We start from the raw sequence: 24,304 nt of genomic DNA, 5'->3' as shown, positions 1-24,304 counted from the left end.
ATTTAATATCACTGCAGACCCCCTTGAAAACATGTATATCTACTATCCAAAGAATGTCTGCTGCAATTTTGGTCGCATTTGAATGAATATTTGTGGACGGTGGAGATATAGGTTGCAGTGAGCCAAAGATATGTCATAATGTTCTCTAATTCCTGGGGTGACCCCCCCACCACCACCTCACCTCACCACCTGCACATGCACAGACCTCTCTACTCTGCAGAAAACTAAAAATCATCCTGCAACACGTACAATAACGTGACACTTCTACCCGCCGTCCTGTTGGACATAAATCGGAGGTCAGCTCGGGAAGTTGTCAGGATTTGATTTTGAGAGCGGCGCGGTGCTGCTGGGACTCACCTCTCCGTGAAGTGGTACAGTCCCGTTAGACGCAGCCACCGTCCGGTTTGCAGCAGACACAGTCGGCGCACAGCGAGATGCCTCACATGCGGATAAACTGCACTTTACTATAAAAAACGGACTATATAATGAACTTTTACCGGCTGGCTATCTTACTGGGAGCATCAGGTGAGTCTTATGCCCTCCACTAAAACGTTACAAATGTGTAGACCTTTACGACAACAGCGCAACAGGTTGATCCCATGTAAACTCTCCGCTTATCTCAGACCTTCAGGCAACATTGCAAGACTCAGCAATGATCTTTTTTTTTTTTGTTTGGATGTTTATTTGTTGTGATTAAAGATAGATTCCGCATCACAATGATGGTTTGCCCCACTTTAACTACTTATTAACACAGTTCGCGGGACAATCCAAGTAATCCTTGTGGGATTTAAAGTTTGGTGTTCAGTACTGGGTCGATTGTATTTGATGGTGTATTTTATTACTCACGAGGTTAAAGCTTTGCTGTTTTGTAGTCAAAACTATCAATTAATCAAGAATATAATTGTCAAATTAACCATTATACACTATAATTACGACACTATAATTTGTATCTTTAAAATCGCAGTAGGTAAGTGCACATCAGGTCCCAAGAAGGCTGGAAATGTACCTGTGAGCAATCTACTCTGAATATTAATATTAATTAAATTTTTTTTGTGAAATTGCAGTGAAATCCTTTATCAAACATGGAGACTCTTTATTCAGGCTTATCAGTCGCTTTTGTTGGGCTCATGAGTCAATGTGAAGGAATGTACTCCAAAGTAAAGGCAGGAAATGTGACAGCTTCAGAGAGGAAAAGTCTGAGCGTGCACAGGAAACATGGTGCAGCACAGCTCTGACCTGGGAAACACTTGTGACCACACTGTTTTTTTTTGAAGGGGAATCTAATCCTGAAATGAGGCCTGAGTGCAGGTGGTGAGGAAGAGACTGTCTGCTGCCTCTATCACCTGGTCATTAACATACAGTGAGTCACAGTAAACAAGGTGTGCTCCTGATGCATCCAGCAGGTGTTAGTTTCTGTGGACAACCTCTCACCTCAAACTCATTGCATTCATGGAGTTCATGGAGTAACGGTTTCGGTTTAAATCTCTTGCGGTTAATTGGTCTGTTCACATCCAGCTGGACAAGACCAGACACTCCCATTGGCTGGGAGTGTGTGACCTCCTCCCCCTCTCAGCTCCTCAAGTGGGACAGGAGGGGGAAGTCTGAACAATGGACTGGTCCATGGAAAACAGAAACAAAGGGAAGACCACAGCTCCTTGTGGGAGGAATTTAGGAGTTCTGTCACCCGTCCTGTTTGTCCTTGATGTAAAAATGTGCAGTTAAAATGTAGCAGAGGAAGAAGAGACATGACGATGCTCAACCGACTGTACTGGTTTGATATTAAAAGGGCAAACATTAACACCGTTTGAAACTTGGGCTGAAATGACCAGTCCATGAATTGATTGGTCAACTGATTGAGAGGTAATCTGCAGCTATTTTAAAACATTTTTCAAGCAAAAAATATCAGGCTGCACTGTCATCATCAGTTCATTTGTTGATCTACGTTATTGTTTGGTCAATAAAACATTAATAAATGTAAAAAATTTAAATCGTCTTCAAAATGCTTGTTCTCAAACACTGAAATTTTACTATTGGAAAAGGCAAAAAAAAAAACATCAAATGCAACCTTTGAGAGGCTGGAAGCAGCACATTTTTGCTTCAGGGATTTATTGATTGCCACGATTGTTGCTGATTAATTCAGCTTTACAAAAATATCAGCCAGTCTTTGTTTCTGTTGTCTGTTTTATATCACAGCTGATGGAATATCTTTGAGTTTTAAAGTATTCCGTCAGACAAAGCACATCATCTGAAATCTTCACTTTGGATTCTGCGAAACTGTGATGTTTCCTTTTCCTATTTTCCCAGGATTCCTTGACTGAATCACTGAGTACATGAGTGGCCTGTAATAATCAGGCTTGATCTCATCACTGAAGGAAACTAGGGGAAATTGTCCATTTTAGATAAATGTGTTAAAAACGGGGTGTATGCTCCTCTTACTGGTCATAAGGAGAGGCAGCCTGGTGGGTTTGCTTTTGTTTTGATTTCCTGTCTTCTGGGGAATGTTTAGAGCGAGTTCCTGCCCCACCTAGAGCTAATATGACTCGCAGAAAGCATCCACCACAGCCTCTCCACAGGCCTCCCCAGCCCCCCACGCACCCAGGAATTTAACCCTTCTGACCTGTGCACTGAGCAGCAGAGAAGCCCCCACACACCTAATCTCTGTTCCTGGTAGTTTCCGTGCGTAGAAAAATCATCATGAATCATAAGGTAAGATAAGGAGGAAACAAAGCTGCTTCTTCAGTAATAAAGTCGTAATTTGATTCGCTTCCCCTCTTTAAACTGCCTTCGTCTTCACTCAGTTTCCTGTTTGCTGATATGATAACACAATAACATTCGTCAGCAACAAAACTAAAGCATAAATGACCATGAACTTGAATCACCACCTCCCTAAAACAGCCTTAGAAAGCTTGAAGGACAGCTTTAAACAGATGGATGCAAGTAAATTACAAATACTTTTTTTTACAATAAGCACAGTACTTTTCAGATCTGATGGTCATCTTGGGAGAGTCTTTGTTGTGAAAAATGAGTCAGTAAGCTGTCGGTGTCTGGTTTTCATTACTGCAGGTTACATGAGCCCGGTATTTTTCAGTGCTGATACTACTCTTAAGTTATCTGCTTTTATCTTCTAGAATAACATTCGAATGACTGAACAGTCAAATAAAAACGTCCAGTTCGTACTAAAACCTTCAGTTTGTATCTCAGGAGTCTAAAATGTTCACTTTCACCACAAAAGCACTCATTGCTACCTCCTTTTTTTGGTTGTCTGTATGTGTGTGTCACAGTGTGCGTGTGTGATGGTGTGCATGTCACAGTGCGGGACAAGCAGCAGTTTGCGATGCTCTTCCAGTCCGTGGTCCTCCCATGTCAATACCAAACAGCCTCCATCCAGACTCCAGTGGTGCAGTGGTGGTACAAGTCCTACTGTCGAGACCGCACGCGAGAGTCCTTCACCGTGCCGGAGACTCTGGGCATGAAGGCCTCCGAGCTGGGAGCCACGTCCCACCTGGAGTGCTCCGACAGCAGCCGCACGGTTCGGGTTGTGGCCTCGGCGCAGGGAGCCTCCATGACGCTGGCCGAGCACTACAAAGGCAGAGACATCGCCATCGTAAACAGTAAGGAAATCAGTCTTATCCTCGGTGAAAAAATGTTATGAATTAAGGAGAAAGAGCGGCTGCAGCTGTTTGACCACCACTCATGAATCAGAGGTGACGGTGCACGCTCTAAATAGACCTTTGTCTTACTCTCACAATAACATGGGCGCCACACACACACACACACGATAACAACCCCCTGCTCTCGCTTCTATTCATGTGTGGATTCCCTTTTAAACCTCGAGTGTTATCTCGACAAAACACATCTTCTGTCCAAACGTGTCAACAATGCCCTCCTGCTGTCATTAAATACAGTGATAATAAAGGTTGCCATGATCAACTGATCTATGTTGATGATCACCTTCTTTACCTTTGGTTGTATCTTTCCTGTTATTCACATAAAACACGATGCATTTGGTTTTGTCTCTGTGTTACTAAAGCTACAATATAACATATGACAATACAAATGAAATAAGTAGTCAAGTAATCTATGTTCTTCTGATCGTCTCTTGATATTTGATGTATTGTTAATGCATGTAAGATTTTCTTCTTTAAGCTGGTTTCTCTGAGCCGCTTTCAGACATGTAAACGCACACACTGTTAATTAAAGCAGGGGAAGGTAGTTCTGAACAAACCCACCAGAATTATAATAGACATCCCTCCTCTTGCAGGTCTCAACCCTCCACTCTCTGTCCTAAGCCCCTCCCACATGACAATCTTGGGCATATTCATGAGCTTTAATTGCAAAGTTTTCTCCATCTATGAAGCACTTTATGACCACCATGACTGTAAAAAAATCCACAGTTTTTCCCGACCTCGTCTGTGCGCCTGTTAATCAGGGTTCACATAAGAGCGCCCTGCAGGTGGTTCGGTCCCAGACGATGAGTCCAATGGCTGATATTCTTTCCTAGTACGCCTCGGGTTGCGTTTATTGTCAAACTGTCTTTTAGATGCTCTTTTTGATAAATCAGACTTCCTGTTTTTTGGGTTGCCTTGCCGTGTAGGCAGTTGTTGCCAATGCTGGAATAGCAAATTTCTCTCCAGGATTTTCCTCTATTGAATCATCTGAGGGGACGTGCACATGCATGTGCGTTTGTAGAACAACCAATAGGAGCGCTCTCTGCCTGAAAAGACCCATGATTGGACTCAAGTCTCAATCACAAGTAGATTTTCTGAAACCTGAATACAGAAGCAAGAGGAGGTGCAGATATCTCGTGTTCGCTCAGACCTCTGGAGTTACAATATTGTAAAAGATTATTATAAAATTTAAGCCCAATGATGCCAAAATAATACTGCCTTCCCCAGCTTTAAGAACTGTCAATCGGACAAAACATCTAATTTGAAGGAATCATCTTAGGTAAGATGAAGACATCATCTGCACCCACATTCCGGTATGATTATAAACAAAATTCAAATCCAAATTTGAGTGTATTTAAGCCTGAAACAGCATCAAATAAATGTCAGAATAAGCCATTTACCAGTTACCACTAAGATCAGGGCACACATACTATTGAGCACCATACAATTACTGTTCTGATACAATTACTACAAGGAATATAACTGTGGAATACATAGTATTTTTACAACTGCAGCTGGTCACCTGCTTTGTGAAAACGATGGGCATTTTGGCCTCCCACATCTTCATATGTTAAAATATAACCTCGTTTGTTGTCTTCGTGCAGAAGCAGATCTGCGTATCGGGGAGCTGCAGTGGGGCGACAGTGGAGTGTACTTCTGTAAAGTCGTCATTGCTGACGATCTGGAGGGGAAGAACGAGGCCCAGCTGGAGTTACTGGTGCTCGGTATGTACACACTTCCTTTCTACGAAAGTAATGACGTGAAGGTTCAAACCAGCCGGTTACAGTTCTTTTCAGATTTATGCTTGTTTGTTTGCATTATAAGCTCAGTCACGTTTCTTGCCATATTTTGTTAGATAAGGATTAAAAATTGTCTTTTTATTGCACTGCGTTCCCAAGTGTCCGTACATCAACTTCCATGGAGACGGCCAAAGTAGTGTTTGGTTCTTTCCATGGCCCTCATCCTCCATGACAGCCTCCTTTGTTCAGTTGAGCAGTCCAGTAGGGCACTTTAGACGACTGACGTGGACTTGGCTGGACTGGTACATCTTAAGTCAGTTAGGCACTTCGTCAGGGGCCTGAAAGACTGCATGGGTTAAAATCTTCAGTTGTACAACAGTGCATGTTTGTGTGTGTAATATTTGCTCACTGGGGAGTCTTTGTTGCTGGTTAATGATTATATAAAACTTGCAAACCTGCACCGAACAGCTAATATTTCTCTGGTAAAGGTCAGAGACTCATCGTCTACTGTAAACTGGAAATAACCGTCCACTCACTGAGAGAAATTGTGGAGACAGTAGGTTTCAAACCCCCTCCTTAAGCCGTTACCATGCCAACGTGCCTTTTCAGGCGAGACAGGAGCATGTTGAGGGTTGCTGGTGTAGACATGGAGGGAGTAGAAAGGGGGGCAGGACCAGGCTCAACTCTCAGTGTAATGTGTTTTTTACTCAAGGTGGTTTTCTCTCCTGAAATTAGACTGGCTTGATGCACTCGTAAAGTCTGCTGATTCACCCTCCTCCGCTGAGCACTAATCTGATTACAATCAGCTCATGCGAGACAAGAGGGGGCGTTAAACTTGTGAGAATAACAAGACGTTCAAATCAGGAAGTCTGTAAAGTTACTTATTAACATGTTTTTGCTTGTTTGTTTTACTTTATTACGTTAAAAGTAAACCACTAACCGTCAAACTTAAATTTTCTTTTTAGTACGTTATCTAGCTGTTTATGAGAAAACATCGTGTCTGTGAAAGAAAAATGAATCTAATAGAAAAGTGAACCAGAGATAAACATCTTAGCTTGGCTTAGCATAAGGACAGGAAGCAGGAGAAAACAGTTAGCTATCGCTATGGATTTTCAGCCATACAATCAATTCTTATATCGAATTGTCAGCTTGAAAGTGAATAAGTGTATTTCCCAAAATGTAAAATTTTCTTCAATCAACAAGTTGAGATTGCTTTGCTCACCGATGTCCTAATCTTTGTTTAAATTTCCTTTTGGATTCATCTTCCTCTCACACTCACTCCCTTTCGTCTTGCAAAATCTTCTCATGTACGCCTCCGTTACTCATATCTTGAGCGTCCATGCTCTCCCTCCCTCTCAGAGCTGCATAGCTCCTCGGCTCTCTCAGGTTACTCCGTGTTACAGATGGTATGTAGATGAGTGTGCCAGGCCAAGGTAGTGAGATTACTTCTTTTCTTCTTTTTTTTTCGCTCCGTAGTAACAGCTTACTCAGCACAAACTGAAGCCTGAGTGCCAGTAGGTGTTTAGTCGACCCATGTAGTCAGACAGAACAGACCGGGACGGGTCTTTACTGTAATCACAGTCACTTCAGACCTCATAATAATCACACATTAAATATATGAACACCTGCAGTTGTGTCTCAGTCGCAGCACACCTGTTGCTGTCCCTTTTTCTTTTCTGTATGTTAAGTCTTCTAACTGCCCTGAATTTTTTTTACCTCATTATCTTGCATACGAAGCACAAAACACGCATTGTTTCACAACAACACGACTTGTGTGACCGTTTTTCTGATGAGCTCCCGTGGTAAATTGTTGCCCTGGAATCATTATGTGCCCCAGTTTCCAAAACCCCCGTTTGTCCTCTTGCCCTGCTTCTCTTTTTGGCACTTCTCTATTGTTGTTTGCATCTATTTGTCTGTATGCATGTAACTTGTATAATAGCATGTGCATTCGTTAATTTGTCTGGGTGTCTGGTGTGCACCCTATCACAGAAACACCTCCGATGTCTGTCTTGCTTGGTTTTTGAACTCAGAGCGATGAATTCCATAACTTATATTTATATTCAAAACTTATAGGTTAGCATTTTTGAAAACCCCTCTAAGAAACTTTGGCATCATATTTTAGCAACATGAATTGTGCACGCCACACACGTCACATTAAAGAGTTTACAAATGGAGTCTGCAAACAGGACAGAAATTAACACTCAGAGACAGAAAAATACATGAGCAACTTTCACACCCAGCTAAAATGAAACGGTGGACATGAACTAAGTCAATAACATAAAGAGGGTTCTGCAGGGGGTCCCATTGGGGGCTTGCCCAAAAAAATGCTCTCCTTTATTATTACCTTTTACAGCATGTAGGCATAACCTTCTAATTCCTGCAGGCTGGTGCATCTGTTTGTACATGTACTGGAATATTAATGCTTTGTTACTGCATGACCAATAATCATCAACCTTGCTACCAAATTTGCCTGACCTTTTGACTCCTGCTTCCTGCTTCCTCTGCTGGCCTTCACCTGTGCTCTCCCTCTCTCTGCAGGCAGAAAAGGTGTGCAGGACGACCTACTACCTGAGTTTGATGTGGAGATTATGCCAGGTACGGCCCCTCAGCTGCACTTTCATCTCACTGCCTGGCACTTTCCAGCTTCCCTAATGCCTCTTAATGTTTAATCTTCTCTGACCAATCAAAACTCTCTTTCACTAACAAAATGCACATTCATGAGTTCATGTCAACACCGAACTTTCATCTGATGTTTGTTACTGTCAGATGAGGAAAATTGATGGAAAAAGCTGACAGGCTTTGCAGCAACAACGCCTAATCCAACTTTAAAATGAACTCTATTCGTCGGTTATTGAATCTTCATGAAGAAAAAATCTCTGGCTGGCAGGTCTTATCCTTTACCTCTGGTCATGATTTAAATTCCACAGGGGATATGTGGTGACTTTGCAAGGGGTTTTGAGTGGATTTTGCTTCTTGGCGCAGCCTGAGGAAGTGTGTTGTTAGCAATTGGACACTTAAGAGTTGTTATGATGGATAAAAGTCACTCAAAGTTCCCCTGAGAGCCGCTGAAGTTTTCTCTTTTTAGAGCTCTGTTGTCTTTAGATACATAATTGAAGGAGGGCCGAGTTATCTACATGGTTTTAAAGGAAAATAGCAGCCTGTGTGTAGTTTTGGTCAACTTTTCTATCAGTTATGATACCCTTGTACTCAGCCAAGCAATTGCTGAAAGCTGGAAACACACAAGGAAGTTTCAAAAAAGAAGTTAAACCATTGTGGAAAGCTAAATTTGGTGCAAAGCAAACAAGCCGACATGTTGGCCAGATTGTCAAGAGCATTATACTTCAAAGCAATACTATGAGAGGGCACTGCTGAAATGTGGGGAATGAGTGCTTAAAAACAAACAAAAAAAAAATCTGTGTTCACATTTAAGGGAAGGTTTGGTGCTATCTTGTAAACTTTGATTTGATCTCAACCATTTCCCCCAAATTTATTTGTTTTTTGCTTGCCTGGGAATTTTTGGAAACCTGTATGATTGCTTGTGTTTTTGGCCCAATCTGACTTAATTTTTACTGATGTTGCCATTTTTTATCATCAATATGAAAGGCAACATTACCATTAAAATAAAGCCCAAGTTGTAAAAGCTATTTTAAGTACCACTGAGTGAAAATCTTGCTTTTGGTGACCTCAACTGGTTTAACTTCTCACCATGCTGCAGTGATGTCATCCTAGAGTTCAGTTTAGTGTAAATCCAGCGTAATGTTGTTTGTTTGGAGGCAATAATTTGCATCTGTTGAGGTGAGTGGTGAAACACTATTTAATCATTTACTATATTTACGTGTTTATGTGTATCTGTATACCAGAATGGGCCTTTGTGGGATCTGTAGTCCTGGGCAGTGTCCTGTTCCTGTTGCTGATGGGAATCTGCTGGTGCCAGTGTTGTCCACATTCCTGCTGCTGCTACGTCAGCTGCTGCTGCTGTCCTGACACCTGCTGCTGCCCACGACACTGTGAGGAAAACAAAGAAAAACATGACTTCCTTAAAAAAAAAAAAAAACATGCTTTATTGACAACATGTGTTTTATCGATAACTTTGCAATAGAAGGCTTATTGTTTTGTTGTTTACTCGTGCAGTGTATGAGGCAGGGAAGATGGCAAAGGCGAGACACCCTCCTCAGGTTCCTGTTTATCCCTACTACATTCCTGGAGTTCCCACTGTTGTCCCAATCGCCCCGTCATCGACCATGGACCCAAACATCACCTCCATCCCGTCAGTGGAGAATAACCTGGCTGGAGGTGAGTGTCAGCATTACAGTTTTTAAACCTTCGATAGGCATTGGCATTTCAAGCAAAAATACTATTTAATAATCGCTCTGAACTATTCAATTATTAATCAACGACTCGTTTGTTTTTTGAATGAGTTCCACATAGAACCTTTTGATGGCTGTAGTCGTCTGTCCATGTTTCTCCTGTGGATCTAATCTCACGGTGCCACACAATTTTACCTTGTCAAGCCTGGTGGTAACGCCTTCTTTTTCTCCTGATGTTGTTGAATGGCGGCTGTCAGACAGCTGTTAGGTGCATTACCGCCACCTTCTGGCTGGAGTAAAGGATTACAAAAACAGGGGAGTTAAGTAAGGATGAGAGTCACATATGCTAATCGATTATTTATATTTTAATGGAAATTTGAACAAATTATTCAATAGCTGATTTTTTTTTATTTTTTTTTTTTTTTATATATATATATATATATATATATATATATATACAGTCATACAGAGTCCATATTAACGCTGGAAAATCTGGCTCTTCACTTGCTAAATGCTCCACCGTGTAGTCAATAATCTAGTCTGTCTGCGGTTTGGTGCTGAGCGGAGAGTGTGCAGTGAGTTTTTAGAGCTTTTTCTATAGGAACAGCTGCCTGCTTCAGTTGAAAGCAACAGTATTATAGCAGTGAGTAACAGTTATATTCTCTGTAGATTCATCACTGCCCTTTACTCATTGTCACACATTGTCATTCTCATAATAAAAATGTCAGCTGTGGTCTCATAAAGGTGGAGATATACGAGAATGATCAGGGACATTCTGCATTTTTGTCTCTCTAAAACACCGACCTGACTAACCCTCATCTCGTCTGTCATGTCTCGCCTTCGAGGCCGTCACTAATCCAAACAGAAACTACAGACGTGTCTGTCGCCCTCATGCATGTTTGTGAATTTCATGTAGAGTTAACATGATCATTTTATGTCATACATGCATCTGTGTGTGTTTGTCTCATTGCATGGTTGTGTCCTTGTGTGTATACGTGCGTACGGTGGTGTGTGTGTGTGTCCACATTCACAGTGCGCAGTGGTTACAGACTGAAAGCCAGTCCAGACCAGGACTCAATGAAAGTTCTGTACTACATAGAGAAGGAGCTGGCTCAGCTTCCATCCGACAAGATGGCTTCACTCAAACGTAAGCCTGCGTAGATCAGGACAGTTTCAGTGATCTGTGTGCCAGTGTGTGTCTGCGTCTGTTTTTATGTGCATGGTTTTGTGTGAATTCACTAACACTAGTTTCCATCTAATCCATTATTGTAATATCCAACTATCCTCGCTCAGATCTTTCTCACAGGATGAGTATTTTGTAGGTTACATCTTTTTTTGCACAATTTATAATCAATAATATGAGGTTTGAAGACACATAAAAAAAGTTGAATTATAAGGATAAGCAATATGGACAAAGTCCTTTATTGTGGTGTTTATCATTTTATTTTGTGAAATTGTAAATTTATAATATATATATATATTCTATCAATCCAGAGTGCTTCATTATATTGATGCAAAAATCTTAAATACATGGCTTTAAACCATTTTTCAACAAACTTAATGAAAACCCCACATCCTTAATCATCTCTACATACTTCCCCAATATGTCTGTCTCTCAGCCATGAGTCGATACATTGGCAACACAGTCAAAGCTTTAATGATACATACTGTGTTTTCTTTATGGTATGGTAGCAAATGTCATTGTCGAGATGTGTCTGTCCCAACAGCCACTAGCATGTCAGAGCTGAGCTCTCTTCATGATGGAGGAAACACAGATTTCAGACACACCTATCAGACGGTGCAGATGAAAGCGCTCCCGCCCATCTCAGACCTCGATGAGCAGTCGGTGCTGAGAGCCGCTCCATTTACGCAGAGTCGAAGGCCGAGACGAGACAGAGGAAACCACTCAGACGATGAACTAGATCGCAGGTAATTTATACAGCTGCATCATTTTAAACAGGACAAAGTTGGTGAACTTATTGGCCAAACCGACTATTCCTGGAAATAATATCCACTTTTATACGTTCAGTGATAAACATGTGTAAGATCTGTGCTCTCCCAACTGCCGAAGGTGGAACTCCCGCTCGGAGCACCTGCAGAGAAAGACGTTGAGCAGAAGAGGACGCACCGGCTCCCTGGACGAGCTGGAGGAATTCGCTCAGTCTTACGGCTCCCGACGTCGTCGGGCTGATCCTCCAGACCGGCTCTATAAGCAGGACTACAGCCCTCCCAGGCGCTTCTACAGAGATGAAGATGACGGCTGGGGTCGCCGCAGTCCCTCACCCATACCGCAAAAGAGAAGGGACACATGGGACAATGACCGCCCTTCTCGCCCGCCCCAGAGCAGAGGCTACGACGACGCCTACCTCAACAGTGTGCTGGAGAGCAAGGCGAGGGGGCGGGGCGGGGACAGAGGTGCAGGCAGGGTGGACGAGGACAGTGACACTCCCTCCAAAGGCAGCTCCAGAGGAAAGGGCAGCGACAGTTACTACAGCCGGTCGCCTAGCAACCGTCCAGAAGAGGAGGACCCTTTGCCTCCGTACTCCGAGCGGGAGGCAGAGCGGTACCGCAGGGCCGACCTGACCGCGGACCGGTACCGCACAGCAGAGCCACCCCGATCAGACAGATGCAGGACCACTGAACCAGCCACGAGGCCTTTCTGCCACACCCGTCCCCAACCGGGAATGTCCCAGACTTTACAGGGGGTCAGAGAGGACAGGGACAGGAGCCGAAACCTGGTGAGTTACTTGTAGCAGGAACAAGGACTTCCTTCCTCCTCTGCTCTTCAGGAAAGAGCCTCTTAATACTGTAAATAGCTACAGGATACATCCGGTGGCAGCCTTTATTTTTCTTATTGTCGACAAATCCTATTAACGCACCAAAACCAACCATGAATTGATCCAACTGACGGGTATAGTCTGACCTGCTGCTTCAGGTGGTTCGACATATCAACGTAATAAGTTGATAATATGTCCGTGTTTACAGTTTGTTCAGATGCCCCCAAGTGGCCAAAAAAAAAAATCTGTTAATGCAGGTTTACATTTTACATAAATCTTCAACTGGACTGGGCTGAGTAGCACAGATGTTGTATGGGTAAGACTAACACAGTGCTGACTTTTGGTCCTTACATGAAATTTGTTGACAATCAGAACGGTCCTCTTAGTCCTTTAATACCTGAAGATGTCTTACAGTATTGTGCACATACTGCGTTTGTCTGTTGTGCCTTGTGCAGACAAGATTTAAGGTCTCAACACTGACTCATTATACGTTTTATATATATAGGTAGCGGTAGCAATTACTTAATATATATATATTTACAATGAATGAGAGCTAATTGCTCATATGTATAATCTTGCTTTGCTTTGCAACCATCACAGTGTTATTAATGCTTACTGGCTTTCTGTCTTACCAAATATCCCCAAAAACATTTTCTTTATGGAATCAGTCACTAACACCATGAAGCTCAGGCACCACCAGGCTGCACTAACCGAGCATGAGCATGAATGTCTCTCTAACATGTGGCTCTCGGTGTATTTCCCTAACAGAGCACTGCCCTGAGCAGGGACTCTCTCATAGTGTGACAAGGCTTCCCAGCCTCGGCGCCCACAGCCACAGCCAGTCCGTTCATTATAACCGTCCTGCAGCTACGCAGGAGGAGTTAAGCTGAACCGCCATCAGCCACTCGACTGACTCCTCTCACTGAAACAGCTGTAGTGGACGGGAAATCATTTGTTTCTGTCAGCGCGGGACACTTCATGGATTTTACCTGTGCTTGAATTATATCAGTGTATTTGTACTTGTGTATTTTACGGACGGTATGAATGCGGTGTGTGTTTTATTTGTTGAATTTGATGAGTTGTGCCAAGATGCTTTTTTTTTCTATTATTATTTGCCAATTTCAGAATTATCTTGTGTAAAACTGAGCAGCCTCATATTTGCCTCCAGTCTTCATACTTCTCCCTCAGTACAACTCAGGTTCAGTATGTATTTTTACATTTGTCTGTTGTTTATTTTGTGACTGTACTGTAAATACTGCACCTTGAATTGTTTTGCAGACTGTGATTGCACTGCGTAAATGCTCTTTTTATTCAAAATAAAAATCTCTGCCTAAGCCTCCGCTCTCTGTTGTGAAACTCGAGGCACACACACTGAAATTACTCACACTATCAGTTACTTTTGTTATTGCTGTTATATTTTTGATCAATCACTTTATCATTTGAATAGTAAAAAGGCTCATCACCATTAAAGGTCTTCACAAAAACAAGTTATAAAGTCTTACAAGTCTTTAAACCCAGAGCTGACTAATTAAAACTATATAATAAAAAGAGGTTGAACCTACCAGTAACACTGATTTTGGGTCAATCATGAGTCACTGCATATCAAGCCCGGCCCCCTGAACGCTGAGGCAACCAAACTAATCAGAGGAAAGGAGGAACTGATTTATTTGAATATAGAACAGCGTTTTATGGCTGGAAACTCTTTAAATGGTCAATAAAACTAACTGAAGTTAAAAACAAACGACTCAAAACAACTCTTAAGTTGCCCATGCAGGCTAAAAGCAACTGAGCTTGGCAGAAAGTTGTCCAATCTTTTGGACAACCTTTATTTATTTCCTTTTTTTTTTTTTTAAACATAAGCAGCAAATTACAGCGTAAATCTTTTGAACACACTGGATAGCAGACACAGTGAAAGGGGCCTTGACAAAGAAGGAGTTGAGGTACTGGCATCTCCCAGGTTCAGAGCAGAACCAGACACAGATGTGATGGCAAAGCTTTTCATCTATGCAGCATTTTTCACGGATTTTTCGAGCACACTTCAGTGAGCTGAGAGCAGCACTTAAGTTCAGCTCAGGCGGGCTCGCTTTTTGTTTTACAATAAAACTCACTGGAGTCCGCGTCCTCGGCAGGAGATGTAAACATCCGCGCACAAAGAGCTCCAACACTTGTTCAACATGATTCATCCTGAGAGTGAACTTTACATTCTGGCAGCTCGCCACAAACGAATAGATGAAAACCACCAAGCTGACCTGGTTTCCTTCACTGTTAGATCATGCAGCTTTACAACCAGCCGTGAGACTCACGGAGGGGATGTTGAACATTCACGCATCCGTCCGCCTCGTAAACAGCGTGCGATTCCACTTAAAAGCATATATTTGCACCTGAAATGTAGTATTTTTGATTAAACAGCTGTTTCGCGGTGTTGTTTCTGCTGCACCTGTCGAAGGGGGCGGGGCCAATGATGTCACCTGGAGGAGGACGGGGGAGGGGATCGGCCTCTCTGGCTCGGATTCTCCGAGGGGGGAAGCTGGTCGTCGTCGCGGCTGTAAACGCTCGTCTTTCACCACAGACAATAAACACAGCCCGACTCGCATGTCGTCCTGAGTGGAAAAGTCGGGTTCCTGTGCAGAGCAGCGCCCCCATGACGACTGTCGACAAATATTCAGGATTCTTCGTGGATTTTCAGTCGCCTACAGGATAGAGAGTGAAGCTTCCGCGGAAGGATAAAGAGCAACGCGATGGGAAACATGATACTGATGGCTCTCCTGCTGGCACACCTACCCACAGGTGAGGTTTCTTTGTTTTGGTTTTTTTTGTCATTGTAAAGGCACTTTTTTTTTTTTTTTTGCCAAAATTGTATTTGTGATACAATTCCCTCCCGTTTATGGTGAAGAAAGTCGAGTGAAACCTTTAAAGCAAACAAGTCGAAACCAATGTCTACAAGTTAATTATCGACAGGTGTAAAAAAAAAAAAAAAAAAACAGGACGAGGCCGACTGGTGTCACGTGACTGCACCACTAGTTTTCTGTGGGTTCACTTTCTCTAAGATAGCAGACATCACATCCAAGCAGTTAATATAGATTCTTTGTCAAATAAAGTTGACAATTTGAGCTCTTTTGTCACATAACTCTTTTTTTTTTTTTTGTGGCTTTTTTTAGAGGGTGAGGATAAGTAGGCTATATTTCATCATTAATTTACAAATGCATGTATCCTTTCCATTATTTCAAGGTCATAGGTTGCAAAATAATTAATTAAGCATATTTTTCACTGTAGTCAGTACTACCTGTAACAGCACGAAATGCATGTTTTCATATACTTAATGTTTGGGATCTGTCACCTATAAGTCAGGACTCACAGGAATATAGCTGAACTAAACCACCCACCTTTCACAAGTTTAACACTTCATACATTTCACTGAGAATATCTGACGACTTTCCATGAACAATGTTGAAAAATGTCCACTTCCCTTTTCAGCACACATAAGATGTATTATTATTCCACAAGCACGATCATACCTGTGTAATATCTTCCACTGTGTAACTGACCTGATATGTCTTGTATATATTTACTACATTCTGCCAAAATGTTCATTTAACACAAACATTAACCACAATAATATACAGAGGAAAATATTCTGTGGTAATCAATGAGTTTCTTGGCTGAGTCGTGCTGCAGCTAACAATAATTTTCTGTATTGATCATTTTGTCTACTCGTCAGTTAATTGTTTGGTCTACAAAGTATCGGAAAAATACTCAACACAACATCCCAGAGCTCAAATTATTGTCCTCAAAGTTCTTGTTTTGTCCAAACCTGGATTCATATAAAGATGTTCATGTTAACTGTCATATAAGACAAAGATGAGCTGGAAATCTTCACATTGAGAGGCTGGAACCATTTTGTTTAAAAATAAATCACCTCAACAATTTGTTAATGAGCAAAACTATTGCAGATAAAACCTCTGTCCTTCAAGGAATCAGTTATTCTACTCATAATTTCAGACCTACATGGGGGCTTCAGTTTATGGCAGAGTCGTGATATTAATGTCCAACTGATGGGGTCGTTTAATAAAACGACAGTTTTAGATGTTTGACTGCGTAGAAGTTTGGGGTTTTATACAAAAAATATAAAAAATATGGAATAACTTGTGTAGCATGTTTCTGTTTCACGGAAGACAATCTGCAGAATTGGCCATAAACACTGATCAGCCACAACATTAAAACCACTGACAGGTGCATCATTAAGTATTATAATACAGCAGACCAGTAAGAAATGTTCCCTTCATAAGGATCATAGTGCGCTGGTATTTAGTCACATTGATGGAGGTGTTGATTTATTTAAACGGTCATTATGGAAACAGTAATTCATGTTGCTGTTGAACTGCACTGAGTAAGACCGAGAAGTGTTCCTCTTATTTTGTCCCTCCCATTTAAATTAATTGGGTTTGTATCACTTTCATCTTGAGCCTTAACTGATACTTTTCTGTATTAACAGAGGTTTCCCTTTTCATCAGCTTGTTTTTTCTAAACTCAACATTACAGGCCATGATTGACAGCTGTTATTACTTTTAATAATATACGATATGCTCACAGTTAAAGACTTCTGTAGTAAACTGTTAACCAGTCTGGGCAGATTCTTGTCAGTCCGGCATTCAGGAGCAAAACAGTGACACAAATGCAGAGAAGTTATTTTTCATGTTGGCTGCTATTCCACATTTAGTCTTCCATCTCATCTCGCTGTTCTCCCTGCTTGTATCAGAGCTGCTGTCCATTCAGGTGATTGTCCCAGAGACAGACAGGAGAACGATGCTGTTTGCCAGCGTGATTCTGCGCTGTGATTACTCAACTTCAGCGAACCCTCAGGATGTCCTGGTCACCTGGAGGTTCAAATCCTTCTGTAAGGACCCCGTGCTGGAGTACTACTCCACAGGTGAGGCTGCAAGCATAATGGAGTGATAATAACTTGGCTGTACTGTTGCTGAACTAAACGATGTGATACAAAAAACTGGTCAGACTCCTGGGTTGTTGAGCAGTCACGTTGTGTGCTCAGGGCGGCACGGTGGTGCAGTGGTTAGCACTGTCACCTCACAGCAAAAACGGTTCCAGGTTCGAATCCGGTCCTGGGCCTTTCTGTGCGGAGTTTGCATGTTCTCCCTGTGCTTGCGTGGGTTCTCTCCGGGTTCTCCGGCTTCCTCCCATCATCCAAAAACATGCACCTCAGGTCAGGTTACCTGGCGCCGCGCTAGTGGCAGCCTGCTGCAGCATCTCCCCCCTGAGAGCCCCCCTGCTGCAGTGAAGAAATTTCCCCTCGGGGATTAATAAAGTGTATAAAATCAAATCAAATAAATCAAAAAACAACGATGATTAAACCCACCAGTTGAATAAAGAGCATGCATACAGTGTGCTTCCGGTACTGAGTAATGTTTACGTTTATATATTTCCAAAGAGAGTCTTTGGCCTGTGACCAAATATTGACCATCTGTTAGACAAAACGGCACCCAAAAGATGCAGTGGTTCAAAAGGAAAACAGTGGATTTGAAAAAGATTTCTCAGAATTTAGTTATTTCTTTGATTTATTTCACACTCATTTTAAAACTAATGTCCTTTTTTGAGTGACAGAGGCTAATTCCTGAAAACTCTAAAGCCACAATTCAAAATGAATTTAAAATACAAAACTAATTAAAGTATTTTATGTACATCAATTATGATTTGAGCAGTATAGTGTCGACAGTGATCTAAAATAAAAAAAAAATTGTATATATTGAACATTTCACTATTTGTTTCTGAAGCCTATCAGGCGTCTCTGCAGCTGGGTCAGGACCCCTCCAATGACTGCCCGGACCGCCAGCGCACCGTACGCACAGTGATCCAGAAGAGGGGCATCAATGAGCCCACACTGGGTGCCGAATACAGGGAACGCAAAATTACCATTCAAAACAGTAAGTTCAATTAAAACTGCAAGCAGTGATATGCGGGCCCTCGCACGCTGCACGTCGTGCTCGGGCCCTAATAAATCCAGTCTGAACTTATTCAACTGATCAGTGATTTATTTACATTTGAAAACACCTTGCATGCTACAAAACACTCAGGATTAATATTGTGATGCGTGAACATGTGTTCTCCAGTCAATGCATTCTTTTAGCTATTTACTGGTCTAATTTCAGTTTTTTTAAGTTAAAGCAAACACAGTAAATACTACGTAAGGACAATGAACAGAATATTCAAACATGCTGTTCTTTTTGCTTGTAAAAAAAAGTATTGTTACTGCTTTGACCCAGTTCAGAGGAATCTAGACCTCATATGCTTGCTAATGCTAATATGCCATTTTTTGCCAACAGAGGCTGACCTGATCATCACTGAGGTGATGTGGTGGGATAACGGTGTGTACTTCTGCACCATCGATGCTGCTGGTGACACAACAGGAGACTCGGATCGTGAAGTCAAACTCGTCGTGTACCGTAAGTCAGCTGAGGTCGTTGCAGTTAAGCTCACATTGAACACACCAAATCACTTCTGTAGAAAATGTGGCAGAGACTGACGTATCGGTAATATCCTGTTACAGACTGGCTGACCGTCCTGTTCATCATCATCGGCGCTCTGCTGCTCATCATGCTCTTAGGCATATGCTGCTGTCAGTGCTGCCCGCAGAAGTGCTGCTGCTACGTCCGCTGCCCGTGTTGTCCTCAAACGTGCTGCTGCCCGGAAAAAGGTAGAAAACCTTCTTTTTCTTTCTTTCTTTATTTACACGCTGAAAGTTGTAAATTGAAATGAGTTGAAATGGCAGACTCTCCAGTGGTGGAAAAAGTATTCCAACCCATTCTTAAGTGAAAGTACCAATACCACAGTGAAGAAATACAAATGTAAAAGTACTGCATTCAAGATCTTACCCTGTAAAAGTACACGTGTATGATCAGCAAAATGTACTGAAAGTATCAAATTTGAAGTGTTCATTATACAGAAGAATGACCCCCGCTGGTGTTGTATTATTCCATATTATTTCCAATGCATTTTTTTTTAGAAAGTTGAGTCATTTAATCAAGAAGAATGCTTGACATTCATAAGCTGATCAAAGGTTTTATATTTGAAGTAACAAGGAACTTTAGCTATCAAATAAATATAATAAACTAACATTTACTGTGTTTTTCCAAAGTTGAAAAAGTAGTCGACTAAAATGAAAGTGACTTTTTCCACGATTGTTCGTTGATGGTGTGCGTTGTCAGATCTTTTGGACAAAATGCAGACACTGAGAGAGAATGTGTTGGACAGGAAGCTCTTATTTTTTTTAGACCTGAATGTGTAAAACTTGTTTGACTTCCTTTTCTTTTGCTTCACAACATCTCGGCTATTGTATGTGGTAAAGAGTAAAGATGTTTCTTTTGAATGTCATCCCTTCAGTGGAATGACACAAACAAAGAAAGTTCAAATACAGTATTGTACGTTCAGACTCTACCTTACTTACAATACCCACATACAATGTGACCTAATAAAATGAATGAAGGCTGAACTCTCTGAGCTGCTTCAGTTTAAATGAAGTCAAAAATGTTTCCAGTATGATTTTAAACCCACAGAGACTCAAATGTTCCTGCACCTTCTCTTAACAAACATTAATAATATTAGCCAATATATCAAAATCTAAGAAGCTAATGCTGATTTCACTCACTTCGACTGCTCTGATTTCAGTGGTGATGCAGCACAAGATGATGCGAGAAGCTCAGAAGGCGATGGCTCCCTGGATGAATGGTCAACCCATTTACGCTCCCATTAGCTCTCATGCGTCCTCCCAGGGCGTCCCAATCCTGTATTCAGGTGAGTGACACACAGGCACAATAAGACTTATCTTTAATGCTTTGTTGAGTCATCCAAGGGCGTGTGTTTAGTTTCCGGTGCAAGAGGACACCGTGATGTGAAATGAAACGCTGTAAACTCCTGCTTTTATATACATGTGTATCAAACACATAACGGGTACGGATAAAACTCTTTTTGTGTTTTTAATGATAGAACATTCATTCAGATTTCTTTTATCTGGAATTTAGTGGCTGCACGGTAAGATGCTACAATTAATGCAGATTTTAGCCAGTAAACTTAAAACTGTAAAGGTTGGAGATATAAAAGTGCTCCTGCATTGACTGACCAAAATGTAATGAAAGGGGCTACTTGTGCCAACTTTAATAGTTCACTACCTGTCTGCCACCTGGCAGCGGACACGGTAACGACTAGCTGGTGAACGTAGTGGAGCATTTAGCAGCTAAAATGAAAGATATTTTTTCCAGGAGTTGATAAGAGATCAGAAAGAGAGCGAATGTCAAGACTGTCATTCATCATGTGACCAGACACACGACTCCATCTGAATGATAATAATAATTCATAATTGCGGGATGCATAACTTGGCAACTGTTTGCCAACAAGTTCCCCATTTTACGTTCGTAAAGTGAAAAGCTGCCAGTGTTGTGATTTCTGCTGCCACTAAAAGGCCAAACAAAAATCAGTTTGGCGGTTTAAATGTTGTTGCATATCTCTCTGGATTTTGTCTTAAACTGATCTCCCTAACTCTTTTGTTCCAGGCACGTATGCAGACTACCCAACCAAGCAAAACTTTGCCATGGCTCCCATGCAACTGTCATCCATGGCCCTGCAGCAGCAGCAGCAGCCCCCCCCTCCTCCTCACCACCATGTTTACGACAGCATGCGCCACAGCATTCAAGACCCCAACCAGGTGCTGGACTACCTGGAGAACCAGGTGAGAGGGCTGGATGTCGGGCCTCTTCAAATGGCTCCATATACTGTCCAGAATATGCCCCCATTACAGCCTCAGCCCTCAGGACCTTCAGCACTCCCCTACACACTCGGGCCCCCGAGTATGATATCAGCACTGGATGAGATGGGGGTGAGAGGCTTGGAGAGAAGGGTGATCACCCTGCCTCCCATCATCCAACGTGTCCCCAGCTTCTCCTCACAGAGGGGCCCTGGTGGTGGACATGGATCCGGGGGCGGCCCCAGGATATCCAGCCAGTCCAGCGGGAGCACCAACCGCTCTGGGGGAGCTCCCCACCACGACAATCGTGGGTACAGAGACCGAGACGTCTCTCCTCCCAGACGGGGGATCCTGCGCGACTACAGCGATGACTCCGATCGGGACAACAGGCGAGGAAGAGCACCACACGGGGGTTCAAGGAATGAGAGGGGAGGCTCGGCCGGGAGGAGGAGAGGTGGGTCCAGGCCGCGTGCACGAAGCCGCGATGACCTGATGGACGAGCTGCACAGCAGAGCACCTCGGAGGGAGAGGAGCTACTCTCCTCCTCAGCGCCGCAAAGAGCCCATGAGCTCGGATGAAGACGACAGCCGGAGAAGAAAAGGAGGTCGAGGGAAGGATTGGCCAGAGAAGCCCCCCAGCTACTCCTCCATCGAGAACCAGCCCGGACGCAGTAACGGCCGGAGGAGCTACGACCTTCTCTCTGTAAGATCCACACACTCCTGACATACTCTGAACCAGCTGAGATTTATCTGTCATTTTGTCTCTTTTTTTGTAGTGTTGTACTCTTTCTTGCATGGTTTTGTAGCTCTGCTAGCACCACGGCTCTTCAGATGGCCACCACGTTGATCCAGACTGATAATGTCATATGCTGCAAAAACAATAATTGCACGAAGAATTATAGTATCTAAAGGGAAACTATCAAACTCTCAAAATTGCAGAGTTAATTTAAACAATCTGACTTAACAATGTACATTAATTACAGCAAGTGGAATACTTGGAATTGGAATAACTTTGGAATGACTTTTCATCAAGCAATATACTAAAAAAATAGAATTAATCTCCTACTTAAGGCTTAAATGACTAATGGCAAATCCTTCAGCCTTTGTGGTTCTTTACGTTTAACACCTGCTTGATGTTAACATTGCGAGCAGGTTAGCATTTAATCACCACCGTGCCTACATACAACCACACAGAGCTGTCAGCACGGTGTCGACTCTTTGTCTTGTTTTGTCGTAACTTCTATCTTTTTCCATCTATTTTTGTGCGTCTTTGTCTTTTTGGTCTTTTCTTTTCTTCCACCTGTGTGTGCGCGTGTTGAATAATCAAAACTGTCGCTTTAATTCTAACCTCACCTTTGTCACTTCTCTCTTTTAGGATAGAAGCTCCCGTAGCAGCACCAGCGTAGTCATCTGAAACATTTCTTATCTTTTGAACTTTTCCTGAATGTTTCCAGAATGGTGAAAATGAAGAAAAAAAAAAAGTAGGAACATTAATCTGTTCAGTCAGCTAGAAGGATGCAGTTGTTGTTGTGAAGTTTGATAGTTAAATATAAATATGCTGTATGGATATACTTGGTTTCTGTATGTAATTGCAATAGAAAATATTTTTTGTGAAGAGAAACTGTTCAGTTAAGACTGTTATATTTCAGATAATCTGCAGTCGTGTTCAGTCTGGTGTCTTTTTATTGAGACGACCTTTGTGATTCTTGTCCTCGCTGTCTTAAATTGTGTAATTTGTGAATGTGTGATCCTGCTGGTGATGGATTCACGTAAGTAAACCGTCAACAAGCAGATTGTTGAATACTGTCAGAGTTTGAGTTAAACAGGCTTGTCATTGTGAACATGTTATATCTTTTTGCAGATACAATGTATTTCCCCTTTGTTTGTTTTTTTACAGTAATTTCATATTTTTACATTAGTTCTTAATCTATTTAAAACATTTTTTAATATTTATCCATGATACCGTGATAAGAGTACGCTTTGGAAAATGGACAAATTAGTGGACATTTTGGAAGTTCCTACTGGATGCACCAAAATATTGTGATTTTCAAAAGTGATTTCTTTTGTTACAAACACAAATACAGATGTATCATTATTAAAAGTGTGTTTTTAATTAAAAAAAAAAAAAATTAAATACAGCAAGTGTGAAGTGGGTCATTTCTCTACTTAGATCTGATGGTCCCAAACAGAACATTTAAACTCTTAACGCTGAATTTTCAAAGTGGGAATGGTCCACTAGCCCGTTAACGTGTCCGGGCACGTAAACACATACACATGTGCAAAAGGGACACATTAACATGTGCACCCCCAGCGTGAACCCCTGGAGACAGTTTTGCCCCACCAGGTCACCACACAAGTTAAACCAGACTGCACCTCAACATACGGGGACTGTTCACTACAATCAGATGAAGTCTTTTGAGGTGTGGAAGATCCAGCAGAGGGCGCCACTGGCTGCTAATATGACCTGCAGTGGGACCATAGAGGTACAGATGGTTTTTGTCTTTTGTCTATTTTTGTTGTTGATGTCAGTGTTTGAATAGATAAAAAAATATCATTATTTTTATTGCGCAAAAATGCAGAATATTCATACCAGAATTAGCTTTACTGGTCAAGTTTGAGTAAATGTTTTCTGGTTTATTGTGGCTCTTTGTGTAATTTTGTTCAAAAAATGTTTAGGTTTAGAAATGTCAGTTTTATTGGTACTGTAAGATCTGTAAGCACATTTCATTATAAGTAAGCTCCATGTGCTTTCTTGTTAAAATAAACAACATCAAAATAAAGGCATGAACATGAGAACAGCTGTAACATAAGAAACGTAAATAAAAGAATATAAAGCACGAGTGAGAGCAAGCATGAGCATAAAACTAATGCGCAAGCAACAATTAAATAAAGCTATACGAGTTTTTGCCTTGATGACACGTCTTCAAAGTGTTGCATTTTGAGTGCAGATGCTGAAGATGGGGGTTTTGTGTTGTTGGCTTGTGTTTCCAGGAGGAGTTGGGGGGGCGGGGCCTAATCTGAGCCCGCCGTGAAGCTGCTCTCTGATTGGCTGAGGAGCTGGGGGA

The 24,304-nt window shown here is 42.0% G+C and overlaps 2 protein-coding genes across 4 annotated transcripts; both read left to right on the top strand.

Moving 5' to 3' along the window:
- Positions 1-403: 403 nt before the first annotated feature.
- LOC138201018 (immunoglobulin-like domain-containing receptor 2) lies at positions 404-13,825 on the top strand. Of its 3 annotated transcripts, XM_069154098.1 has the most exons (10): positions 477-525; positions 3,282-3,611; positions 5,273-5,392; positions 7,946-8,002; positions 9,268-9,414; positions 9,539-9,700; positions 10,748-10,861; positions 11,442-11,643; positions 11,786-12,452; positions 13,260-13,825. In XM_069154098.1, exons 1-10 carry the CDS (start codon positions 486-488, stop codon positions 13,293-13,295), a joined length of 1,875 nt encoding a protein of 624 aa, XP_069010199.1. In that variant the 5' UTR covers positions 477-485; the 3' UTR covers positions 13,296-13,825. The 3 variants fall into 3 exon arrangements, with proteins under 3 accessions (XP_069010197.1, XP_069010198.1, XP_069010199.1); XM_069154096.1 differs by lacking the exon at positions 10,748-10,861 and having other exon boundaries at positions 404-525; XM_069154097.1 differs by lacking the exons at positions 7,946-8,002; positions 10,748-10,861 and having other exon boundaries at positions 404-525.
- Positions 13,826-15,035: 1,210 nt separating this feature from the next.
- Positions 15,036-23,354, top strand: ildr1b (immunoglobulin-like domain containing receptor 1b). The gene is made up of 8 exons (XM_069154095.1): positions 15,036-15,278; positions 17,248-17,418; positions 18,278-18,427; positions 18,827-18,946; positions 19,051-19,197; positions 20,169-20,294; positions 21,050-21,942; positions 22,615-23,354. The coding sequence occupies exons 1-8, from the start codon at positions 15,230-15,232 to the stop codon at positions 22,651-22,653; spliced, it is 1,695 nt and encodes a 564-aa protein (XP_069010196.1). The 5' UTR covers positions 15,036-15,229; the 3' UTR covers positions 22,654-23,354.
- Positions 23,355-24,304: the final 950 nt, after the last annotated feature.

This window comes from Embiotoca jacksoni, unplaced genomic scaffold, assembly GCF_022577435.1.
Source record: "Embiotoca jacksoni isolate LCO1_2020_lvr unplaced genomic scaffold, fEmbJac1.0.p SCAF_2, whole genome shotgun sequence".
Taxonomy (NCBI): domain Eukaryota; kingdom Metazoa; phylum Chordata; class Actinopteri; family Embiotocidae; genus Embiotoca; species Embiotoca jacksoni.
The sequence above is the reverse complement of the archived record's forward strand: the minus strand, read 5'-3'. Positions and strand labels throughout refer to the sequence as shown.

What these genes read in the sequence shown, in the direction of transcription:
- ildr1b (XM_069154095.1), top strand. Translation starts at nt 15,230, where the DNA reads ATGGGAAACATGATACTGATGGCTCTCCTGCTGGCACACCTACCCACA. An exon ending in CAAAATTACCATTCAAAACA is followed by an intron (nt 18,428 to 18,826) that starts GTAAGTTCAATT and finishes TTTTGCCAACAG; the next exon opens with AGGCTGACCTGATCATCACT. An exon ending in CGTCCCAATCCTGTATTCAG is followed by an intron (nt 20,295 to 21,049) that starts GTGAGTGACACA and finishes CTTTTGTTCCAG; the next exon opens with GCACGTATGCAGACTACCCA.
- LOC138201018 (XM_069154098.1), top strand. Translation starts at nt 486, where the DNA reads ATGAACTTTTACCGGCTGGCTATCTTACTGGGAGCATCAG. An exon ending in GGAGAATAACCTGGCTGGAG is followed by an intron (nt 9,701 to 10,747) that starts GTGAGTGTCAGC and finishes CCACATTCACAG; the next exon opens with TGCGCAGTGGTTACAGACTG. An exon ending in GGGACAGGAGCCGAAACCTG is followed by an intron (nt 12,453 to 13,259) that starts GTGAGTTACTTG and finishes TTTCCCTAACAG; the next exon opens with AGCACTGCCCTGAGCAGGGA.